The 18,960-nt window shown below is 43.0% G+C and overlaps 1 protein-coding gene across 1 annotated transcript; it reads right to left on the bottom strand.

Moving 5' to 3' along the window:
* Positions 1-485: 485 nt before the first annotated feature.
* LOC308593000 (carbonic anhydrase 3-like) lies at positions 486-18,559 on the bottom strand. Its single transcript, XM_081205159.1, has 7 exons — positions 18,438-18,559; positions 14,550-14,747; positions 7,502-7,620; positions 5,795-5,887; positions 4,123-4,188; positions 2,810-2,965; positions 486-1,784 (listed from the first exon to the last, which is right to left on the bottom strand). The coding sequence occupies exons 1-7, from the start codon at positions 18,472-18,474 to the stop codon at positions 1,665-1,667; spliced, it is 789 nt and encodes a 262-aa protein (XP_081061285.1). The 5' UTR covers positions 18,475-18,559; the 3' UTR covers positions 486-1,664.
* Positions 18,560-18,960: the final 401 nt, after the last annotated feature.

The raw sequence follows: 18,960 nt of genomic DNA, 5'->3' as shown, positions 1-18,960 counted from the left end.
CAGCTGAGTAACATGAATATCCCTCAGGAATTAAAAAACAACAACAATCCCTATCAAAATGATTCAAGTGCACAAAGCCCTCTCATGGGATCATATTACAATCACCTAAGAAGTTCTGAAAACTTTGCTTCTGAGATAAACAGATTTATTGTTGTTGTTTTATATACAAAAGCACCTATGTTGCCATCATGCAATACTATCTGAATTGCTTTTTCTAGAAAGCACCAGCTCAAAGCAAGAAGAAAAACAACCCTCCAGAAAATACCTTCTTAACAACTTGAAGAGGTTAAAAAACAACACCACCCTGGCTGTTATTTTCATTATTTTTCTTGAAAATGTTTTTCAGATTTGAAGCAATAAATTATGGGTGGCACCCAAATGAGTCATTCTCTGTTGATTTCAATGGTCTGCTCTGAGAATGATTTAGCTAGGTACCCCCCCCTATGTTTACAAACTTAAGTGCTACAACTTAAACACTAAATATATTCAAGTTCTTATATTTTTATTGTTTTGGAGATTTGAGGAGAAAAAAGCAGCCCTTTCCTTAACAAGATAGGAGCCGACTAGTCATACACAGAGTATTTCCACTGGAATCAATGTATGCAAGTTAATGACAAATAAGTCCATTTATTTCAGTAGGTCAGATTCAAAGTTGGTATTTTGACATCTGTAAACTACTGACTGCAACGTATTGAAACAGGACATACAAATTTCTTTAGTAGTTTGAAACTTTGAGATATTTCCCATTGCAAAAGTCATCTGAGCATTTAACAAGTGAAATGGGTTTTCGACCAATATTTCATTACGCTAACTTCAATGGCATAAAAATTAACTGCAAAATAATAAAATCAGAAGTTCAGAAAGTGACCTTTTTGACACATCAGAGAAATGATACAAGAAACCCTAAAAATTAAATAGCTCATAATGTTTTCTGGAACCCCTCCCCCCAAAAAAACCCCACCCTATTTTAGAGTCACCAAGATTACCTACATATTAAACAAAATCCTGGCTGTTCAAAAGATTATTATTTCAAACAAATCGACAGGAAATGAAGTTGTGCAATTAAATAAGAACGCTTCATCCCATACTGTATCCTGTTTGAATGAATGTCTTTAATTTCACCGTCGACAATGAGAAGGATGCAGGGTTAGACTTCCAGGCTGATTTTCTTCACAATTTGGATTTTTAATGACACTTTGTACATAGATATGATACAGAAATGCATTCAACTCCTGCTGTGCTCCTCTAGCATTCTTCATTTACAGGTGTGTGTGTGTGTGTGTGTGTGTGTGTGTGAGAGAGAGAGAGAGAGAGAGAGAGAGAGAGAAAGAAAGAAAGAAAGAAAGAAAGAAAGAAAGAAAGAAAGAAAGAAAGAAAGAAAGAAATCCTTGAAGACCTTCCCACCCACCCAGAGAATTTTCCATAAAAATGGTAGTGTTCACAAAGATTATCGAGAGAGATTCCCCATTCTAATATAGTTAATATTTCCCCAGTGATTTCCCCCCTCTAGAATGTTGATTAATTTTATCTAAATTGTCCTGTTTCATCGCTCAGAATTTCTAGCTCAACAGTACAGATCTCGAGGGAGAACAGCAGGTCGAACACAACGTGAGTGTGGAATCCTGGGTCTTCACAACTGAAGATCATGGGCTTCAGCAAAGATTCTATTGGCATGGAGATCTTACCATCCTGTTATTCAGAGGCTGAAGAGGCCGCCAGTTGTCCACCAAAGCACAATAGGGGTCACCTGCAGCGTTGCTAGATAGGCTACGAAGCTTTTCCATCTACAGAGAAGTAAAGAGATGTGAGGACCAACCTGGAGCCTGGCTAAAAATGAGATGTGTTAAGCACTGAGCAGACACAATTTCTTCAGAAAACTACCAGAGACCGTTTGGGATGTACTTGCAACCAAACATGAAAGGATAAAGCCAGCAGAACCTGCTTCCATGTAAATGACATAATTAAGGCTGAGGGAGGGGCTTCAAGTATGATTTACGTTGTCAAACCCAGCAAACCCGCCAGAGTTCATTTGCGTTTTGTGCACCAATGCAATATTTAACCGAGAGCAGGGGTGGATTTTGGTAATCTTTGGCAATATGACACCCTGAGTGAGCCCAAAATTTGGCACACCCAAATGGATCTTCTCAATTATGGATCTTCTTGATTTTGTGCCCTCTTGGCTTGGAGCCCTGTGTGGGATGCTGCCGAGAGGAAGCTAGGAAAAATGGGGATGGAAATATGAATCAGATGCTCTTTGGTGAGTCTCTCCCCTCCCTGAATGTTTTCTTTTGTCAATAAAATTGAGATAGACAGGTTTGTTCATGACTACAGCAGATTGTGAGAAGAGAGCGTAACCACAAGCCAAACCTTGGCTTAGCTCTGCATGGTACAGGAATATAAAGGACTGGAGAGGACCAAAATGGTTGCAAGCACCTCTTTAGGAGTCAGCACATTCACAATGTCCCAGTAAGCTATAGTTTGGCTTATTGTGTTGTGTAAACCAGGTCTTAGTTTGGGGTTAATCCCCCTGTTACATTGTCAGAAGTTTTTTGAGGTGCATTATAAAGAATATTGGCTTGTTTGATTCTGTGGTTGGGTGAACAAATGCAAAAACTGAACTGAAACCCAAGGTTATTTTTAGCCTTTACTCATAGTTCTGATACCGCAGCTTTAGAAATGTCCCAGCATTTTCTCATGGCTGTTGTCAGCACTGAATTCGGGCATGTTATTTCTGATTAACAGAGCAAGGCTTTCAGCAAACTGTATGTGGATGTAGTTGACATGAAATACTTGCATAAGAAAAGCTTACCTGGTCCACACTGACGGTGATTGGCTCTTTCAGAATAATCCACGTAACACACTCATCACAAGGAGGTGTAGTGAAGGAGCCTTGGTAGGTGAAGTAGCTCCGATTTTGAGGGAAAAGGATGGACGGATCAAAGTTTTGAAAAGGAACCTCTTTCCCCTTAAATAAATAAAAAGAGAAGCAATATTATTAAACCCAGTTGAAGATCTAGTTGAGGTCAGGGATAAGCATAACTAACACACACACAAGGGCAAGAGATTTTGGATATAATATACAGTTGGCAACATGGGGGAAATTATGGAAAGTTGACTTAAAATTTACAGCATGTTATACGCTGAAGGAAAATTATATGAAGTTGATGTACTGGGTGTACTTAACGCCCAGTAAGTTAGCAAAAATGTATAGGACTAACTCAAATGTATGTTGGAAATGTAAGGAAAAATAGGGCACCTCTTATCATATGTGGTGGAATTGTAAAAAGATAAAAGAATTCTGGGAAATGATATGTAATGAACTTTTATAAATGTTTAAAATAACATTTGTTTAAAAGAGCAGAAGCCTTTGTCCTAGGAATTATAGGTGCAGATATACCGAAAGATTTGAGAAGACTAGACTGCTGCTTGCCCAGCAGTGGAAAGAGGAGAAAATGCCGACAAAAGTGGACTAACACACAAAATTATTAGAGTATGCAGAAATGGCAAGAGTGACAGGGAAAATCAGAAATCAGGAGGAACAAAGCTTCAACAGGGAATGAGACTTTGGATATTTTGGAGGACCATAACGTGGAAGAATTACAATATGCAGTTGAGATATATATATATATATAACTCATAAAGGGGAGTAGGGAAGTCCTAAAATTCGGAAGATTGATTTTGAAATTTATTTTGTAAAACCAATAAAAAATATTTCAAAAAAACAACAACTAACACACACGCTTTTTGTGACCATTTCCCCCCCACAAAAAAATGGGGTGGGAAAGATAAAAAGGATACTCCACTCCAGTTTCTAAATGTAGGAGGAATGCACCCATTCCTTTAACTGTGTGTACACTCATCTGATAGTGGCTGAACTCAGTTCTTGGAAAAGCCACCCTGCTTCTAATCTTCAAGAGCCAAAAGATTTATCTTGCTTCCCTTATGCCCCTTCTACACATCCACTTCTTCAGTAAACCCTTCCCTTATTTCTATTTTAACTTCCACCTGCCTCTCCTGTGCGTGGTCCCTGTGACTGGTTTGACAGGCCCCCTCCTTGTTTCCTTGGCAGATTATAGATGGTTGCTGTTTTGCAAGTGTGATTCAGTTGTACCCTCAAGTTACCTTGGTCTTAATGGCTTCCATTTCTTCAAGAATTCTCTTCATCTCTGGTTTAGGATCTTTCCCTACCTGTGACAGAGAAAGTACAAGATAAATAGCATGGAAGCTTATAAATCACAAATGCAGAATTGATCTTTAACCACCCCATCTGTCTGTTTAATTCTGAGAACATCTTGCACAGAAAAACAGCAAAAACCATGCCTGTTGGGTTTAAAAACAACAGAGAACAACATTTGGAACAATGTGTTTGCTTGACTGTTCATTTTACTTGGTTTGTTGTCACTGAATTATGGTAACATGAATGCAGCAATCTCTCGCTCATCCAACTTTCTACCCTCTGAGGCAAGTCAAGGATTATCTGTACAGATTTTCTTTGGGAATTCGAAGGAAGGGTATAGTACCCTTTCTGTTGTTAAGCCACTTATAAATCAGCTGTTATTTACATAACTATTTCCACTCTTGTTTCTTGCTGTCCAAAGTGATATCAAAATGCAAAAATAGTAGGTTCGTCTCTAGTAAGAATACTAAAATGGCACCTGCCACTCATGGTTTTTGCAAGTTCCTGCATTGAAAATAATCCGTTTGGGGTCGCTGTTGGGTTTTTGTTTGTTTCGAAAATATGTAGCCTGGTTATTTAGAGCACTTCTAGTCCTTCAAAAGAGTTTTCATCAGTTGATCAACTCAATTAATCATCTAGGACTGCAACCCTAAACTCATTTCCTAAAAGCTCTTGTTGAATTTAGGTGAATTTACTTCCAAGTAAGCATGCACAGAGGTTACTTCATAACAGAAAAAAGCTGTGGGTTTCTAATTCTTATGTGATAAGAAGCACAGTGGGGATGATTTAAATGAACTGCTTGACAGATTGTCCGTCTGATATGTGTGTTAATTGTGTTCTGTTGGTATAATAAACTGTGGTGTGGTGAAAGAAGTGCTCAGGCGAAGACAGCTCCAGCACTTTTTTTCAGAGCAGGATCGTCAGTGTCATCTGCCACAGTGCCAGGGTAATTAAACAGATTCTCAGGCAAACAAATGTAGTGATAATGGGGCTTTCAAGTATATTTGTGACTGAGTCACATGGTGGCAGTCAGAGAATGAGAAAAATAATTTTCTTCTCTTCTCTGTTATGGAGCAGACAGTTTCAACGGCAACAGTTATTTGCAAAATCTTTGCATTTCAACTGGCTGAAGCTCAATGTGTATTACAAGCAGAACCTATACTGCAGGAAATTGTACATAAGATTCTAATTATGCTATGGACTGCTGTTCCCTTGTGCAAACACACACACAAAGGATCAGTTTAGCTGTCTGAATTTTTGGACTCTCCTTAAGGGTGTGGCTGGGGGTGCTGTCATGATGAACTCCTGCACTTCTTTGCTGAGACCCCACTGGTAACAAGGCAGTCCAGACATAGCAGAATCACACTTACACATTCATGCAATACTGGGGTAGTGTGAGTGATATAAAAGGACATTGTTTCAGATAGACATAGAATGGTAGAGTTGGAAGGGACCACAAGGACCACCTAGTCCAACCCCCTGCAACGCAGGAATCTTTTGCCCAATGTGGCACTCAAACCCATGACCCTGAAATTAAGAGTCTCACGCTCTACCGACTGAGCTACCTAGACAGCAAGATTGCCAGGTATAATATGTGTAAGAAAAGATAGAGCTTACTTTCAGAAGAATAGCCAAGATAGCCACACCATCAGTTTTTCTCAGAGAATCTGCATAATTGCTATACTTAGGATACCAGTGCACCAAATGAATCTGGAAACAAGGAAAATCTATTATACTAGGGACTCTGCCCATGCTTGCTCACCCCCCACATTAACCCCCCTAGAGCCTCCCATTCCCACCCCCATGAAACTACTAAACTTTCACCTTCCGAACCCCATTACTGAATAATAAAAATAAAAATACCTTTATCGTCATTGTACAACCTGTGTACAATGAAATTAACGAGCCTCCCTTCCCGCACCCACCCAAACACTCAATCTCTTATCAAACAACACACCTCCTCGCAAGTCAATTTCACTATGTTATTTTCTATTCAACAGCCTAACAGCCCACGGATAGAAGCTATTTTTTAGCCTGTTGGTACAGCTGATTATACTTCTATATCTCCTGCCCAAGGGTAGAAGATTAAAGAGGTGATGGCTGGTGGTGTGTGAGTCATCCTGAAGCCACTTCTCTCTTCTTTTCTGCAGTCCTGCACTGAACCACTGAACCTGGTTGCAATGGGACACCTTTTTTTTTTTTTAAGCTGAGTAGCAACAGGGAGTCAGTAGTGGGGATGGTGAGGCAAGAGACCCTGGGCCCAAGCACACATGCACATTGTATAAAGGTGCAAAGCCCTTCTTTTGCACCCTGTGAAATATAAATGCACAAAGTTTTTTAAAAACTGGGCAACGGCCACCCACCCGCAACTCCCGAGCCTCCCCCGAGCAGTCAAAACAAAGGGGGAAGGGGGCAGGAGATCTGTACTGCCGGACGACCCCAGTTCCCCTTTGGCAGCGGCGTCAGCAGCAGCAGTCATATGCGCACATCATATGGGGACTTCCGGCGAGGAAAAATGGCGGGCGCCACAGCAGAGAGCAGCGAGCAGCTCCTGAAGCCAGCCAGAGCCAACTGCGCTACCAGGCTAGCTCCAGGCTGCTGAGGCTGCCGCTGCCACATTTCCCAGGGACAGATTTGCATATCTGGGGACATTCCAGGGACGGAATTTGTCCGGGGACAGATTTGCAAATCCGGGGACTGTCCTCGGGAACTGGGGACATCTGGTAACCCTATTCTAAAAGTCAGATAGTTGTTTATGGGAGGGCGTTCTACAGGGCGGGTACCACTACCGAGAAGGCCCTCTGCCTGCTTCCCTGTAACTTCACTTCACACAGTGAGGGAATCCCCACAAGGCCCTTGGAGCTGGACCTTAGTGTCTGGGCTGAATGATGGGGGTGCAGGCGTCCCATTGCACACAGAACACCCCAATTGTAAGTTCCTGCATCTTCCTGCTACCACACATTACAACTCCTAAGCACCCTTTCCACCGTCTTCCCAGCTATGAAGTCGCTATCTCCTCCTATTCTTCAGATACTTTCACACCCCTCCTTTTTATCTTCTCAACCCCATAAGCGTGCCTCCTATTCTCTTCCTTTTTTGCACACCCACTTTTCACAGCATCCTGTTCTCATGAGGGGGGGGGGACCAGGTGGCTGTGAAAGACCCATGAGCAGGATCTGATCGCAAGAGCCCTCTCCCCATCTGAGGTTTCCAGAAACTGGCATTCAGAAGCATAAGGTCTCCAACCATGGAAGGCAGAGTATGGTTAGCAGCCATTGGTAGCTTTATCCTCCATGATGCATTCTCTAGCGCACAAAGACTCACCTCTCCTGCATGCCTTGTTGCATCAATCACATGCTCTGAGCCTTTGTCATCTGTTGAACCCCAGTGGATGAGAAGCTGACGTAGCCGGTAAGTACCCTGGAGTGGCCCTCCCCTGAGCACTGCAACAAATAGGTCTCGATTAAAAGAAGGCTTTTCTGGGCTGTAACAAAAATGGACAAGCATATACTGCATGGGCCTTTTCTTTTAGGGTTCATGAGCACCTCTTGCAAATATGGCTGAAGTCAGAGAGGGCATCTCATCTTCTATCACCTGACACCCTGGGGCAGCTGCCACGGCCCCAGTCACGCTGCCACAGCCTATCACTGACACTTCAATCAGCACTGGATGACAGGGGATCGACCAGCAGCTAGCCACCATTTAAATTTCCTGCAAAGCCCTGAAGCAATGCTACATTGTGGGCATGGTGACAAAATAAAATAGCAGCTAAACCCAGCTTCCTGGAGCACTGCTGTTGCATTTGCCAATTAAGCCCAACAAGATCCACTGATGGTCAAGTGGTCCCCTCAGACCTGGAGCCATACAGCACTGTTATTACTACTCTGCCATCACTATATTGTTCGTAGAAATTATGTTACTTGATTAAATGGTTGACCTTACAGAGACACTGTATGTACTTTTGTTGGCCAGGAAAATATTTTAATGAAAACAGTTAATAATGATGGTTGGCCTTCTTGTAGCTTGGGAGTTGTCCAAAATTACACATAAACAAGGTTCAGATTTATCATCATCATGTTGTTGTTGTTGTTGTTGTTGTTGTTGTTGTTGTTGTTGTTGTTGTTGTTTATATGTTGCCCATCTGACTGGGTTGCCCCAGTCACTCTGGGTAGTCCCCAACAAAATATTAAAAACACAATAAACACAAAGCATTAAAAACTTCCCTATACATTCATAGCAACCTTCTTTGGTGGGTTTCTTTCCCACACACTAATATAAATATTCAAAGCAGCCCCAAGACATCAAACATCTGAACAGGAGCTACCAATAGCAAAACTCCATAAAGCCTCAGGGAAGACTGGAAGGTTATACATGCAAAGGGACACACATTTATTCCCCTTTCCTGGAGTTCAAAGCCAATCTAAAGGTTTAGAGCTGGGGAGTGGTATAACTTTCTAGGACTATATCACTTTAAAATGAGTCAGGAATGCCTCTCCCTGCTGCTGTTTTAAAATACCTACAAATGAAAAGCTAGCATGTCAGGAAGATTGCCAGATTAAACTGGCACCCTTCTCCCAGGCATCCTAACTCTACAGTTTGCTGTTGAAGGACAATAATTTGATCTCCATATGCATTCTAAAGTGGTACAGTCCCAAGAGGACACATGTCTGTTTGTTTAGTGGTCTTCGGATTTGATTTTTTAAAAAACCTCTTGGTCATGATATTTTGCCAATTGTAAGAACTCAAGTGTGCATCTAGTGATTATTTATTTGTGGGTTTTTAAGCTGCCTTGCAGGACACACTGTGCACATGATTTATGAAAGAATACATAGTGAACTACAAAGCAGAAACAATAAAAACACAGCAGTTAATTAAAGTGGGTCAAAATTAAAAAGTCTCAAGAGTTCTCTTCAGTGTCAGTCATGATAGAGCACTGCTGTACATATTTCCTTGAGGAGGGAATTCCACAAACACAGTGTCATCGTGAAGCATGAGGTTTACCAGTAGCACTGCTGGTGGCAATTAAGAACAGGAATTCTTGGTTGAGAACAATAATAGCTCACACTTGTCACTTATGAGTTAATTACATGTCACTCTGTCGGCATCAAGTGAAGCTGAGCCTTTGCCCAAAATTCACACCCCTCACCCATCTATAAATAGGCCCTGACTTCTATCTCAATGAAGAACCAGTTATAATGGCAAGGAAGGTACATTTCACATCACAGGAAATACTTCTGAAGTTCCTTCAAATAACCAATGTAGTTATTGACTAAAATTCCTTTCTCTTATCACACACAAGTGTATAATTTAATATTGCGGTGCTCCCCCCTTAAAATAAACAAAAACAAAAAAATGGGGGCGGCGGCAAGTGTCTGTATTTATTTCCTTCCAAACAAGCCAATCAACCCCAAACTGCTGTGAAGTATCTTGAGCTCCCAAGTGCTGACTGTGTGCTTCATACCATAAGAGAAGATGCTTGTGTGAGGGATGCCCTGTGTAGTTCAAACAACTACAGTCAACCTGAAAAAGGAGAGGTCGAAATTAGAGCTGTTCTGAAATGGCACCTGAAAATTCACCACCCTGTTTTTATTGGTGCAGAAATGGTGGGAGGTGCCTAGTTTCTCCAGTGGGAGGAGAATTTGCCAACACTTTTTCAGGGAGCTTACCATTAGCAATGACAGCAACACAGCTTATTTCATTTCCCCACAAGGTTTTGTTTGTTTGTTTGTTTTGTTTTTGCAACTGTGTTGTCAGCCTGGCTACAATCTTATTGACTCCACAGTGCCACAGACCCAATGTCATCCCAGCAACCGTGCCCACACCTTTTGTGCATTGGGTTGGCATGTGAAGGAACTCCCGTTCACAGTATCCCTTGCATACTAGCTGCGTGCTGCTGCCCATGGCAGGAGTGGGGCTAGCTTACATAAGTGTTGTGGTCTTCCTCATAAATCCTCTCAGTGCATGGGTTGTCTGAACCTCACTAGAAGGTCATCACTCATAGTGTGGATACATGCGAAGTCTTCTATGTCGCTTTTAGCTCTGTGCACACAATATTTTGAAAGCACATTTGGAACACTTCCCCCCCCCTCAAAGAATTCTAAGTAGCTTGTTAAGGGATGCCAGAAATTGTAATTCTGTGAGGGCTAAATTACTGTGCCTAGAATTATTTAAGAGAAAGAAGGCGCTTCATATGTGCTTTGAATGTATAGTGTGTACAGCCTCTGCCTTTGCTCAAAAGTGGGACTGCTGGCTCTTAAAGCACCATAGCAACTTGCAAAGCTCTTTGACCAGAGATCATAGCTAAACCAGAGTAACTAGCATGAGCAACAATGCCTCTATCATACCTCCACCAGCTCTCTGAAGAAGTTATCACCTGTTTCTAGTTACATACCACCCAGTATGAAACCCCATCTCCAACTCTGACCATCCTGCTTTTGCTTAAGAATAAAGGAGTTGCAACAGAACAGGTTTCCTACTATGAAAATGTCAAATGCCCATCTGCCAACTATTCTACAGTGGGAAATTCATATACGTTTTTCTTAGTTATTCCTTATGGCATTGTTTCACTGAAGAAGAACCACCTATATTTCACTACCACAAGATTTAGGAATAACCACTAACTTGGTCAGCTTAAAAATGAGATAGGACAAATTTAAGGACTATGAGCCATGATGACTCTGAAAACCAGCTGCTGTGGGGCATATGTCCTAGTTGTGAGCCCCCAATAGGTAGTCTGCTGTTGGGGCAGAATGCTGGACAAGATAGACATCTGGTGAGATGCAGCAAGATTCTTCTTCTGGCAATAAGCAATCTTTCTCCATTATGGGTTTTTGTTTTCACCCTACAAAACAGATTTTTGTGCATGGATCTGTTGATTATACCCTTGAGGTGTGAATGCAAGTGTGTGACGGCATAGTCACATCAGCAAAAAACAAAAAACCCCTGGAGCTGGCAGCTTATAATCTCTACTGTAAAAACAATGGAAGAAAATGTCTATTCTACCCAGTAGGTTGCAAGTGGGAGGGAAATTGATTCCTTTTTTTCACAAGGCAGATGCCACTGGGAGCCAGGTAAAAACAAAATCTATCAGGCAAGGAATGTTAGCCCTGTTTATATATAGTTGTGGGGGAGAGCAGGTCTTATTGACGCAAAGCCTCACCTGTTGCCAGATTTATAGTGACAGGTGATAATCCACAAGTGAAAACAATGAGGCCAAGTTTTCCCCAAGATACAAAATGATGGCTTTGCCATGCTGTTTTAGGATAAAAACAAAGTAGCAGTATAGCACAGTTGGCTATGTCAGTAATGATGCATTAACAGGTCCATAAATAAATAAACATTTGGTCGGCAGACTGTTTTGGCATATTCTTTGTCATTATTGTTAATAAAGTCAGCTATGTGTGTTTGACAATGTGCAATTATATGGCTTGCATTTCCAAGAAGGGAATTTTTCACCTAAAGCAAAACAACTGTCAATAGCAATGAGGCTTTTATTCTATGAAAGTTTGGAAGGGAGACCTCACAGTCTCTACAAAGAGTGTGGAAGTTTTGGAAAACAGGGTGTTCTGCAAGAGAACCTCCTTCCTGACCTGCAATGCCCCTGTCCCACTGTTGTAACCCTGGGTCCCCTGAGATACTAAACTTGTCTTTATTTGCAACCTAAAAAGGGAAAGGAACCCAAGTTTCCAGAGCCAGAAAGCTGATAACCCAATGTAATGTAGCAATCCCAGAAGGCCTTTGTTTGAACAACGTTCAAGTTCTTTGACCTCCAGCAATAGCATGGAATTTCAAAGTTAATGCTAACACAGATCTTAAATCCTTTTGTGCTGGAGCACTGCTGGTCTCATGTCAGTGATTGATATCCTATGTGCTGGAATACCCAAGGATAAAGGCTGTGTTAAGCACAGGGCAAAAGGCTTAACGTTGACTTTTCTTTCTTTAGTTGGTATGGGGATGCCTGCACATAGCAGCGTCCCCGCGCCTCAGCTGTGTCAATTCTTCTCATTCTGACTTGTATCCAGACGTACCCACACAGAAATAAATCACCAGCAACAAAAAGCAGTTATGTAAAGATCTCAAAGGCCCATATAAAGTGCGGGTGGCCTGGCTGTCATGGCTTCATGACAAATGAGGACACTCAGACACTGAAGTTGATAGCGAAATTCCCACTAGGGTGATTGTGGTGTCCCCAAAGCCAGGACCTGGAACTCGATGCTCTGGTACACATGCCAAAGTTAGGGTTTCACAACTACTATAGTAGGACAACATCACAAAAGATGAACATTACATCAGCGTGGCAGTAACATCAGGGGGGAAAAAACCACTGCAAGCAGATATAATGTCACCAATGTTTAGGATCAGCATCCTTAAGGTCCTAATTCTTAAATATCCAAAGCAGTTTCATCAAGTCCCATGGAGAGCAATTATCCAAAGCATCCCTTAAGGATTACAGCTTAACAGTACAATTAAAACAAACAAACATAAAAAATTACTTAGCCTAGAGTAAGTTATGGCTCTACAAACCAAAGCCAGACATGCGTCAGTCTTCCGACATTTTTTAAGTTGAATGGACTCAGAGCTTCCATCAGGAGTAAAGGAAACTTTCATGGTTTCATTTGACTTCACCCCTCCAGTGATGTACTGAGGAAGCCCTCCAGATTTTGCTGAACAACTCCCACCAGTCCCAGCTGACATTACCAATGGCCAGTGATGAAGAGAATTGTGGTCCAGCAACATTTTGAGGGCCGTAAGTGAGCCATTGCTGGCAATGACTAAGGGAGGGGCATCACCTGCAGTGGTTTGTGAATGGCAGACATACAGCTGAAAGCATGATGATGAGCAATGCATAGCCTCCATCACAATACAGTGAATGAATGGTGCTGAATCTACAACCCTACTGCTATTATCATATTTGGAACAGGACCTCGTGGACTATCAATTCTATGGTTTGTACTATGTTCTCAGTCTGAACTGTGGAGTACCTCTGATGAGACCAATGAGCTCTTACACCACTATTTTAGAGACAGGGAATTAGACGCACGGATGATACATGTACAAAAGTCTCAACCTCTTCTGAATATTCAAACTGGCCTTCAGAAGTAGGTTTAAGCTTGGTAAAACCAGATTCCCACAGCAAATATGTCCACAGCAAATATCTGTGTCCCTGTGATATTATTGTCCAGGCCAAAGGCTTGTTCTCTGCATTTTAATGCAGGTCACTCATATTTTGTGCATAATGCGTAGGACGGAGGGGGGGGGGCATTCATTTAAGTAATTAAGTAATACACATTGCCATCTAAATATTTTAAAACCCTTCAGGTCCAGAGTCTAAAATTGCCTAACTGGACCATCAGAAGGCGGAAGAGCTATCACACAAGCGTATCACAAAAGCATTTCACCATCTTCCCTGGCTTGTAATCTATTTCTAGGTCCAATTCAAGGTGTTGGTTTTGAGTGTTAAGGCTCTTTATAACGTGCAACCAGGGTACTGAAAAAATGGCCTCTCCCCACCTGAACTTAGCCAAGGGTAGTCTTATGGTGCCCTCCAGGGCTGGCTCACCCATGAATTGGGGTGATGCAGCTGCTTTAGGTGGCAGAAGCCTCTGCTGGCACCCCATTCATGCCACTGCCTCCACCACTGGTGAAGAAGTGGTACCAGTAGGAGTGTCGATTTCCAGCAAGATCTCACCAAAATCTCATGGAGCATGAGAGAGCTCACAAAATTTCAGCGAGATTTTGCCATAAATAGCTGCTGATTCCAGCACCACTTTTCTGCTGCCACCAGTGGAGGCGGGCATCGCAGAGGCAGTGCCAGCGGAGGCAGAGCAGAGTGGGACGTCATTTCCCTCCCCCTGCCCATTGACTATTCTGGCTGAGCCTGATTGGAACCGGAGTTCAAAAACATCCAGCACGCACCATGTTGGCTACCCTTGAACTCACCAGACTTTCGAGTTACTCTTTGGAGTCCTTTCTCTGATTGCCACCCACCCAGAGTGTGCTGTGGTGGGGGAGAGGGACTTTTCCATGGTGGCACCACAACTGTGGAGTGTCCTCCTCACAGAACTTCCCCTAGCACCTATCTTGATGTCATTTTCATGCCTAGCAAAGACTTCTTCATTGTTCTGTGCTTCTAATCTATCTTAACTTCAGGCTGTTTTTATAAAGCTGCCCTGCCACTGTAAATCAATAAATCAAATAAATATATGCATTGCTTAAGACCCCTGCATGCAAAAAAGTATGAAGTAGCAGAGGGTCTCTGCCACCTCCCCCCAGAAAGATATTAGTAAGTTGAATGATCCCTTCCTGACTTCATTTTGCAGGGGTGCATACTGGTTAACTAAAAGTATTTGTAAGAGATAAAATTCAAAGTTACCTGAGCGATCGAAAGTGTCATCAAATGTAACACGGCAAGTTTTCCCAGTGTTCATTATGGTCTTAGCTGCACCTGGATCGTAGCCAGTAAACCAAGGCAATAGAGCAGGGTCTTTGTAGACATCCTTGGTCAGGATTGCAACAGGTGACTGATTATTCCCTTTAGCCATTGGGTATGTTTCATGCCAGCGATCTGGCCCTAAGGGGGAAAGACAATAAGAGAGCGTCATGTTCTGAATATAAGCTATAAGTCCTGCAAACACTGCGTGGTACCTACCCACTTTCATATTTGCTTAGCGTTTGGCACAAACTTTAGTATCTTGCTCAGCTATACAGGACCATGGTAAATTAGTAAGAAAGAATGGGCAGATTAACTTAAATTTAAAGATTGACAGCTGCAGTCATATATACCCTTAACTGGTGAACTTAGTGGCACTTACTTTTGAGTATATGTGCAGAACTGTGCTGGAAGAAACACAGCACATTCCCCTCCCCCTTGCCATCATGGATTTTGATGATGATTATGATGGTAAGATTTCTTATCCATCCTTCACGACAAGATCGCAGGGCAGTTTACCACGCATTAAAAATACAGTAGTTAAAATAGTTAAAACATACTACAATCAAGAGAATAGGGTGGGTTCTAGTGCATATATCTCAGGTGTCAGACGCTAGGATAGAGAGTTATTTATTATTTTATTGCATTGCATTGATATCTCACCTTTTTAATCCATAGATTAATCCCCACAACCACCTTGTGAGGTAGGTTAGACTGGGAGGATCTGTAGGGAAGGAGGTTGTCTTTCAGATATTTAGGGTGTAAGTTGTTCAGGGCTTCAAACACTAATGTGAGTAGTTTGAACCGGACCCAGAAACAAACTGGCATCCAGTGCAGCTGTTTAAAAACAGGAGTTATAGGAGTTCTAAATACTGGCTGGGGCTTCAATCTGACTGCTGCATTTTGGACCAGTTGAAGTTTCCAAGGAGTGCCCCATATGGAATGCATTCCACTCATCCAGTCTAGAAGTTACCAGCACATGGAGTGCAGTGACCAAGTCTTCTTTGTGCAAAAGACACCATAGATGGCCAACCAGACGTAGCTAGAAAGAGGCACTCCTGGTCACCGAAGACATCTGAGTCCCAAGTGACAAAGTTGGATCCAGGAGTACCTCTAAGCTATGAACCTGCTTCTTCCAGGGACTATAACCCCATCCAGAACAGGCAGCCTCCTGCCTCCCAGATTAGAGAACTCAGAACATGTAACACTTTTGCCTTTTCAGGATTCAGCTTCAGTTTATTTGCCAACCTCCAGCTCCTAACTATCTCCATCTAGCACTTCTGCTGCCTCTCCTGATTCAGATAGAACAGAGAGCTAGAGTTGGGTATCATTTGCAAATTAGCAGCACCTCACTAGGAGTCTCCTGAAGACAGATCCCAGTGGTTCAGATAGATGTTAAATAGCTTGAGGGACAAGACAGAAGCCTGCAGGATGGCACAGGACAACTCTCGTGTCACTGAATGATTGCCCCCACATAATTGCTTTCTGGAAACAGCCCTGCAGGCAGGAGCAGAACCACTGAACTGCAACTTCCAAAGTTTCCTAAGTTATCCTCACAACTTCCCCGCAATTTAAGGCTGCAAAGAGCAAGAACAAAATGACTCCTCTTCTAAATGACTCCTCTTCTAAAGCAGGCTGCGGAAGTGAAGAAAGCTTGGAGTAACCGGGAATGAATTTCTGTGTGGAAAGACTGGTTCTGGTACTCAAAACCCTGGGTTTCCAGTAACAACAACAAACAGTCTGTGGTCTAGCTATCCCTGCTCTATGTACAACACCTTGAGTACAGTGTTAGAAACTGAAATATGAAAGCTAGGAGCTAAATGGCACCTTAAACCTAAGTTATGGGTGCAATAACAGGATGTCTAGACACACTTTTTATAACAGGAATACAAAGCTGAAAGTGAATGAACTGCAGCTAAAATCTTATGTTCATTTTTTACATGGTCTGGTTATCACCTGAAGACTTCAAAAAAACAAAGCCACGCTTTCCCTGCTGGCCCCCCAAATATTCTTAAGAGGGTCCCTTCTGCAGTCTTCAGAGAGTAACTGGAAGTGGGGAGGCAGGAAAAAGGTCCTCCTTTCCTTCAACTCTGCAGACAAGCCCTGAATTCTCCCTATACCCCCTTTCCTTCATATAAATATATCTTTTGGGCACCACAATTAACATGTAAAGGCCTGTACAACTGATGACACCCACTTCACAAACCTAGACTTAAGGGTCCTCCAATGACCCCACTCCAAAATTCATTTTGATTTTAAGCATCACTGTGAGAGTCTGAGGTAGGTAACACTTTAACATGCACTACTTAAACCATCATAACTAACTGGGTAGTATATTTCAAATTAAAAGCACATCTTACATTAAAAGTACATTAAACAAGGCAACTAAAACCTAAACAAAACATGTTGGGTTTCAAAAGGAAAGGAAAGAAAGTTCTCAGGTCCCCAATCCATACACGTTTTGCTTGGGAGGAAGCCCTGTTGAACTTGGTTGGAATTTACTTTTGAGTAACAGTGGCAATTTTAATCTGAAATCTTAGGCGCAGTACTACGCCCAGAGCTCAGAAACTGCTCAAGTTTATGAAATTTCCTGTCGCAAAACGTGCCTAGAACAATGGGAGTTTTGAACGCTGCTTGAGTACTGTAGAAGAAAGGTGGGGTGTAAAATTAAATATATGGGATGAGAGAGAGAATTTTACTTAGCTATTTCTACAAAATTTAGCCTGAAAGCATAAATGAAAGCACGGAAAGGCTAGCTTTGATAAGTGCCACGTTGCTTTGTTACAGAGTGCATTCTTGTATACAGGATATCCCAGCTTCAATCCTTCGAAGCTGCAGCCTCCGGTTAAAAGTAAGACTTGGGAAGCAGGTGATGGGAACCCTGGAGAAACACTGCCAGTCAGGGCAGACAATAATAGAGGGACAAATATTCCGACCCATCATAAGTCAGCTTCCTGCATACGTGTAAAAATATGTCAGATCAGTCCCCGAATTTTGCTTATTTGTTGGTTGCGTTGAACTGGGTACCAGCCAGTTCTGCGTAGCAGAATGAAAGTGAATTCGGTGTTGGTTTTTTAATGGTCTTTTAGTGGTGAGTAGTGCCAGTAAAATGCACCAGAAAGCATGCAAACAATTGCTTCATGCAACATACAACCTCCCTGCAAACTTTGTGCTTGCAAATCAGGATGAATAGAAGCTACCTCCATCTTCTTTGAGGGAGAAACAGGGGGACCTGTTGGCCCTCCAGGTGTCTTTGGTCTCTAAATCCCACCAGCCCCAGCCAACATGGTCAGGGGTGATGAAAGCTGCATGCACTCTGGGATAGCTCAGTTGGTGGAACAGGAGTTGCTTAATCTCAGGGTTGTGAGTTCACGTCCCACATTGGGCAAAAAGATTCCTGCATTTGGACTAGGTGATCTTTGTGGTTCCATCCAACTCTACAATTCTGTGATCTGCAGGAAAGCCACGTCCCCATTCCCACTTTCAGGGGGCAAGGACATCTGTGCCAGCTGAAAGAGCTCAATAGCTGCCCGAAAAGCTGGTGCCCAATTTTGCTAACCAGCGGGGGGAAAGGCCATCAACAGAACATACCAAGACTGGCCCCAAAGCCCTGGGAATCCAATATAGAAAGAGATCCTATTCATGGGGAGCTCCATCGAAAATAAATACCGGGCACCGGTGGGCAAGGAGCAGCTTCTGCAGCTGGTGAGAGATGCTCGTTCCCGTTAGCGTAACTGCGCTGCATCTCCTACCCGCTCCCCTCTTACGCGGGGAGGAGGGCGCCGCCGTGGGAAACTCCGGCTCCCCACGAGAGACCCGCGCCCCACTCACCATTGTCCTTTAAATAGCCCCACGGCTGCAAGCTCATGATCTCCGACGGGACGGTTCGCGCTGCGGCTCCTCTGGCTGCGGTGGCCGCGACCGTCCCCTGCCAGGGCCATTTATAGGGCTCGGCCGAGTCCAGCCCTCAGACAGCAGAGGGGCGATGCTCGCCGGGGGCTGTGGGCGGAGAGGGAGGAGGAGCCCCCGGCGGGCGGGAGCCCTCGAGGGTGCGGGGAAATGGGACAGGGCGAGGCCGGCAGTGCAGTCCAAGCGACAGGGATCTTCTCTCTCCCCCCCCCCCCTTTATTCGCCTCTATTCAGAAATAGTTGTGGGGTCTTGGACATTGGAAGGGGATTGAATGGCTGTCGCTGAATTCAAATTATTTCTCAAGCGAGGCATTGTAGTGCCTTTTAATCTTCTAGACAATCCTCCCTTTTATTGGATATAAGGCGGGAAGCATCCTTTCGGTTCAAAGGAGCTTTTATAAATGGGAGACGTCAGGTGAAGATAGGAAAATTGAGAGCTGACGTT

This window comes from Podarcis bocagei, assembly GCF_964188305.1.
Source record: "Podarcis bocagei genome assembly, chromosome: 8".
In the NCBI taxonomy this organism is placed as follows: domain Eukaryota; kingdom Metazoa; phylum Chordata; class Lepidosauria; order Squamata; family Lacertidae; genus Podarcis; species Podarcis bocagei.
This window is presented reverse-complemented; position numbering and strand designations above follow the sequence as displayed.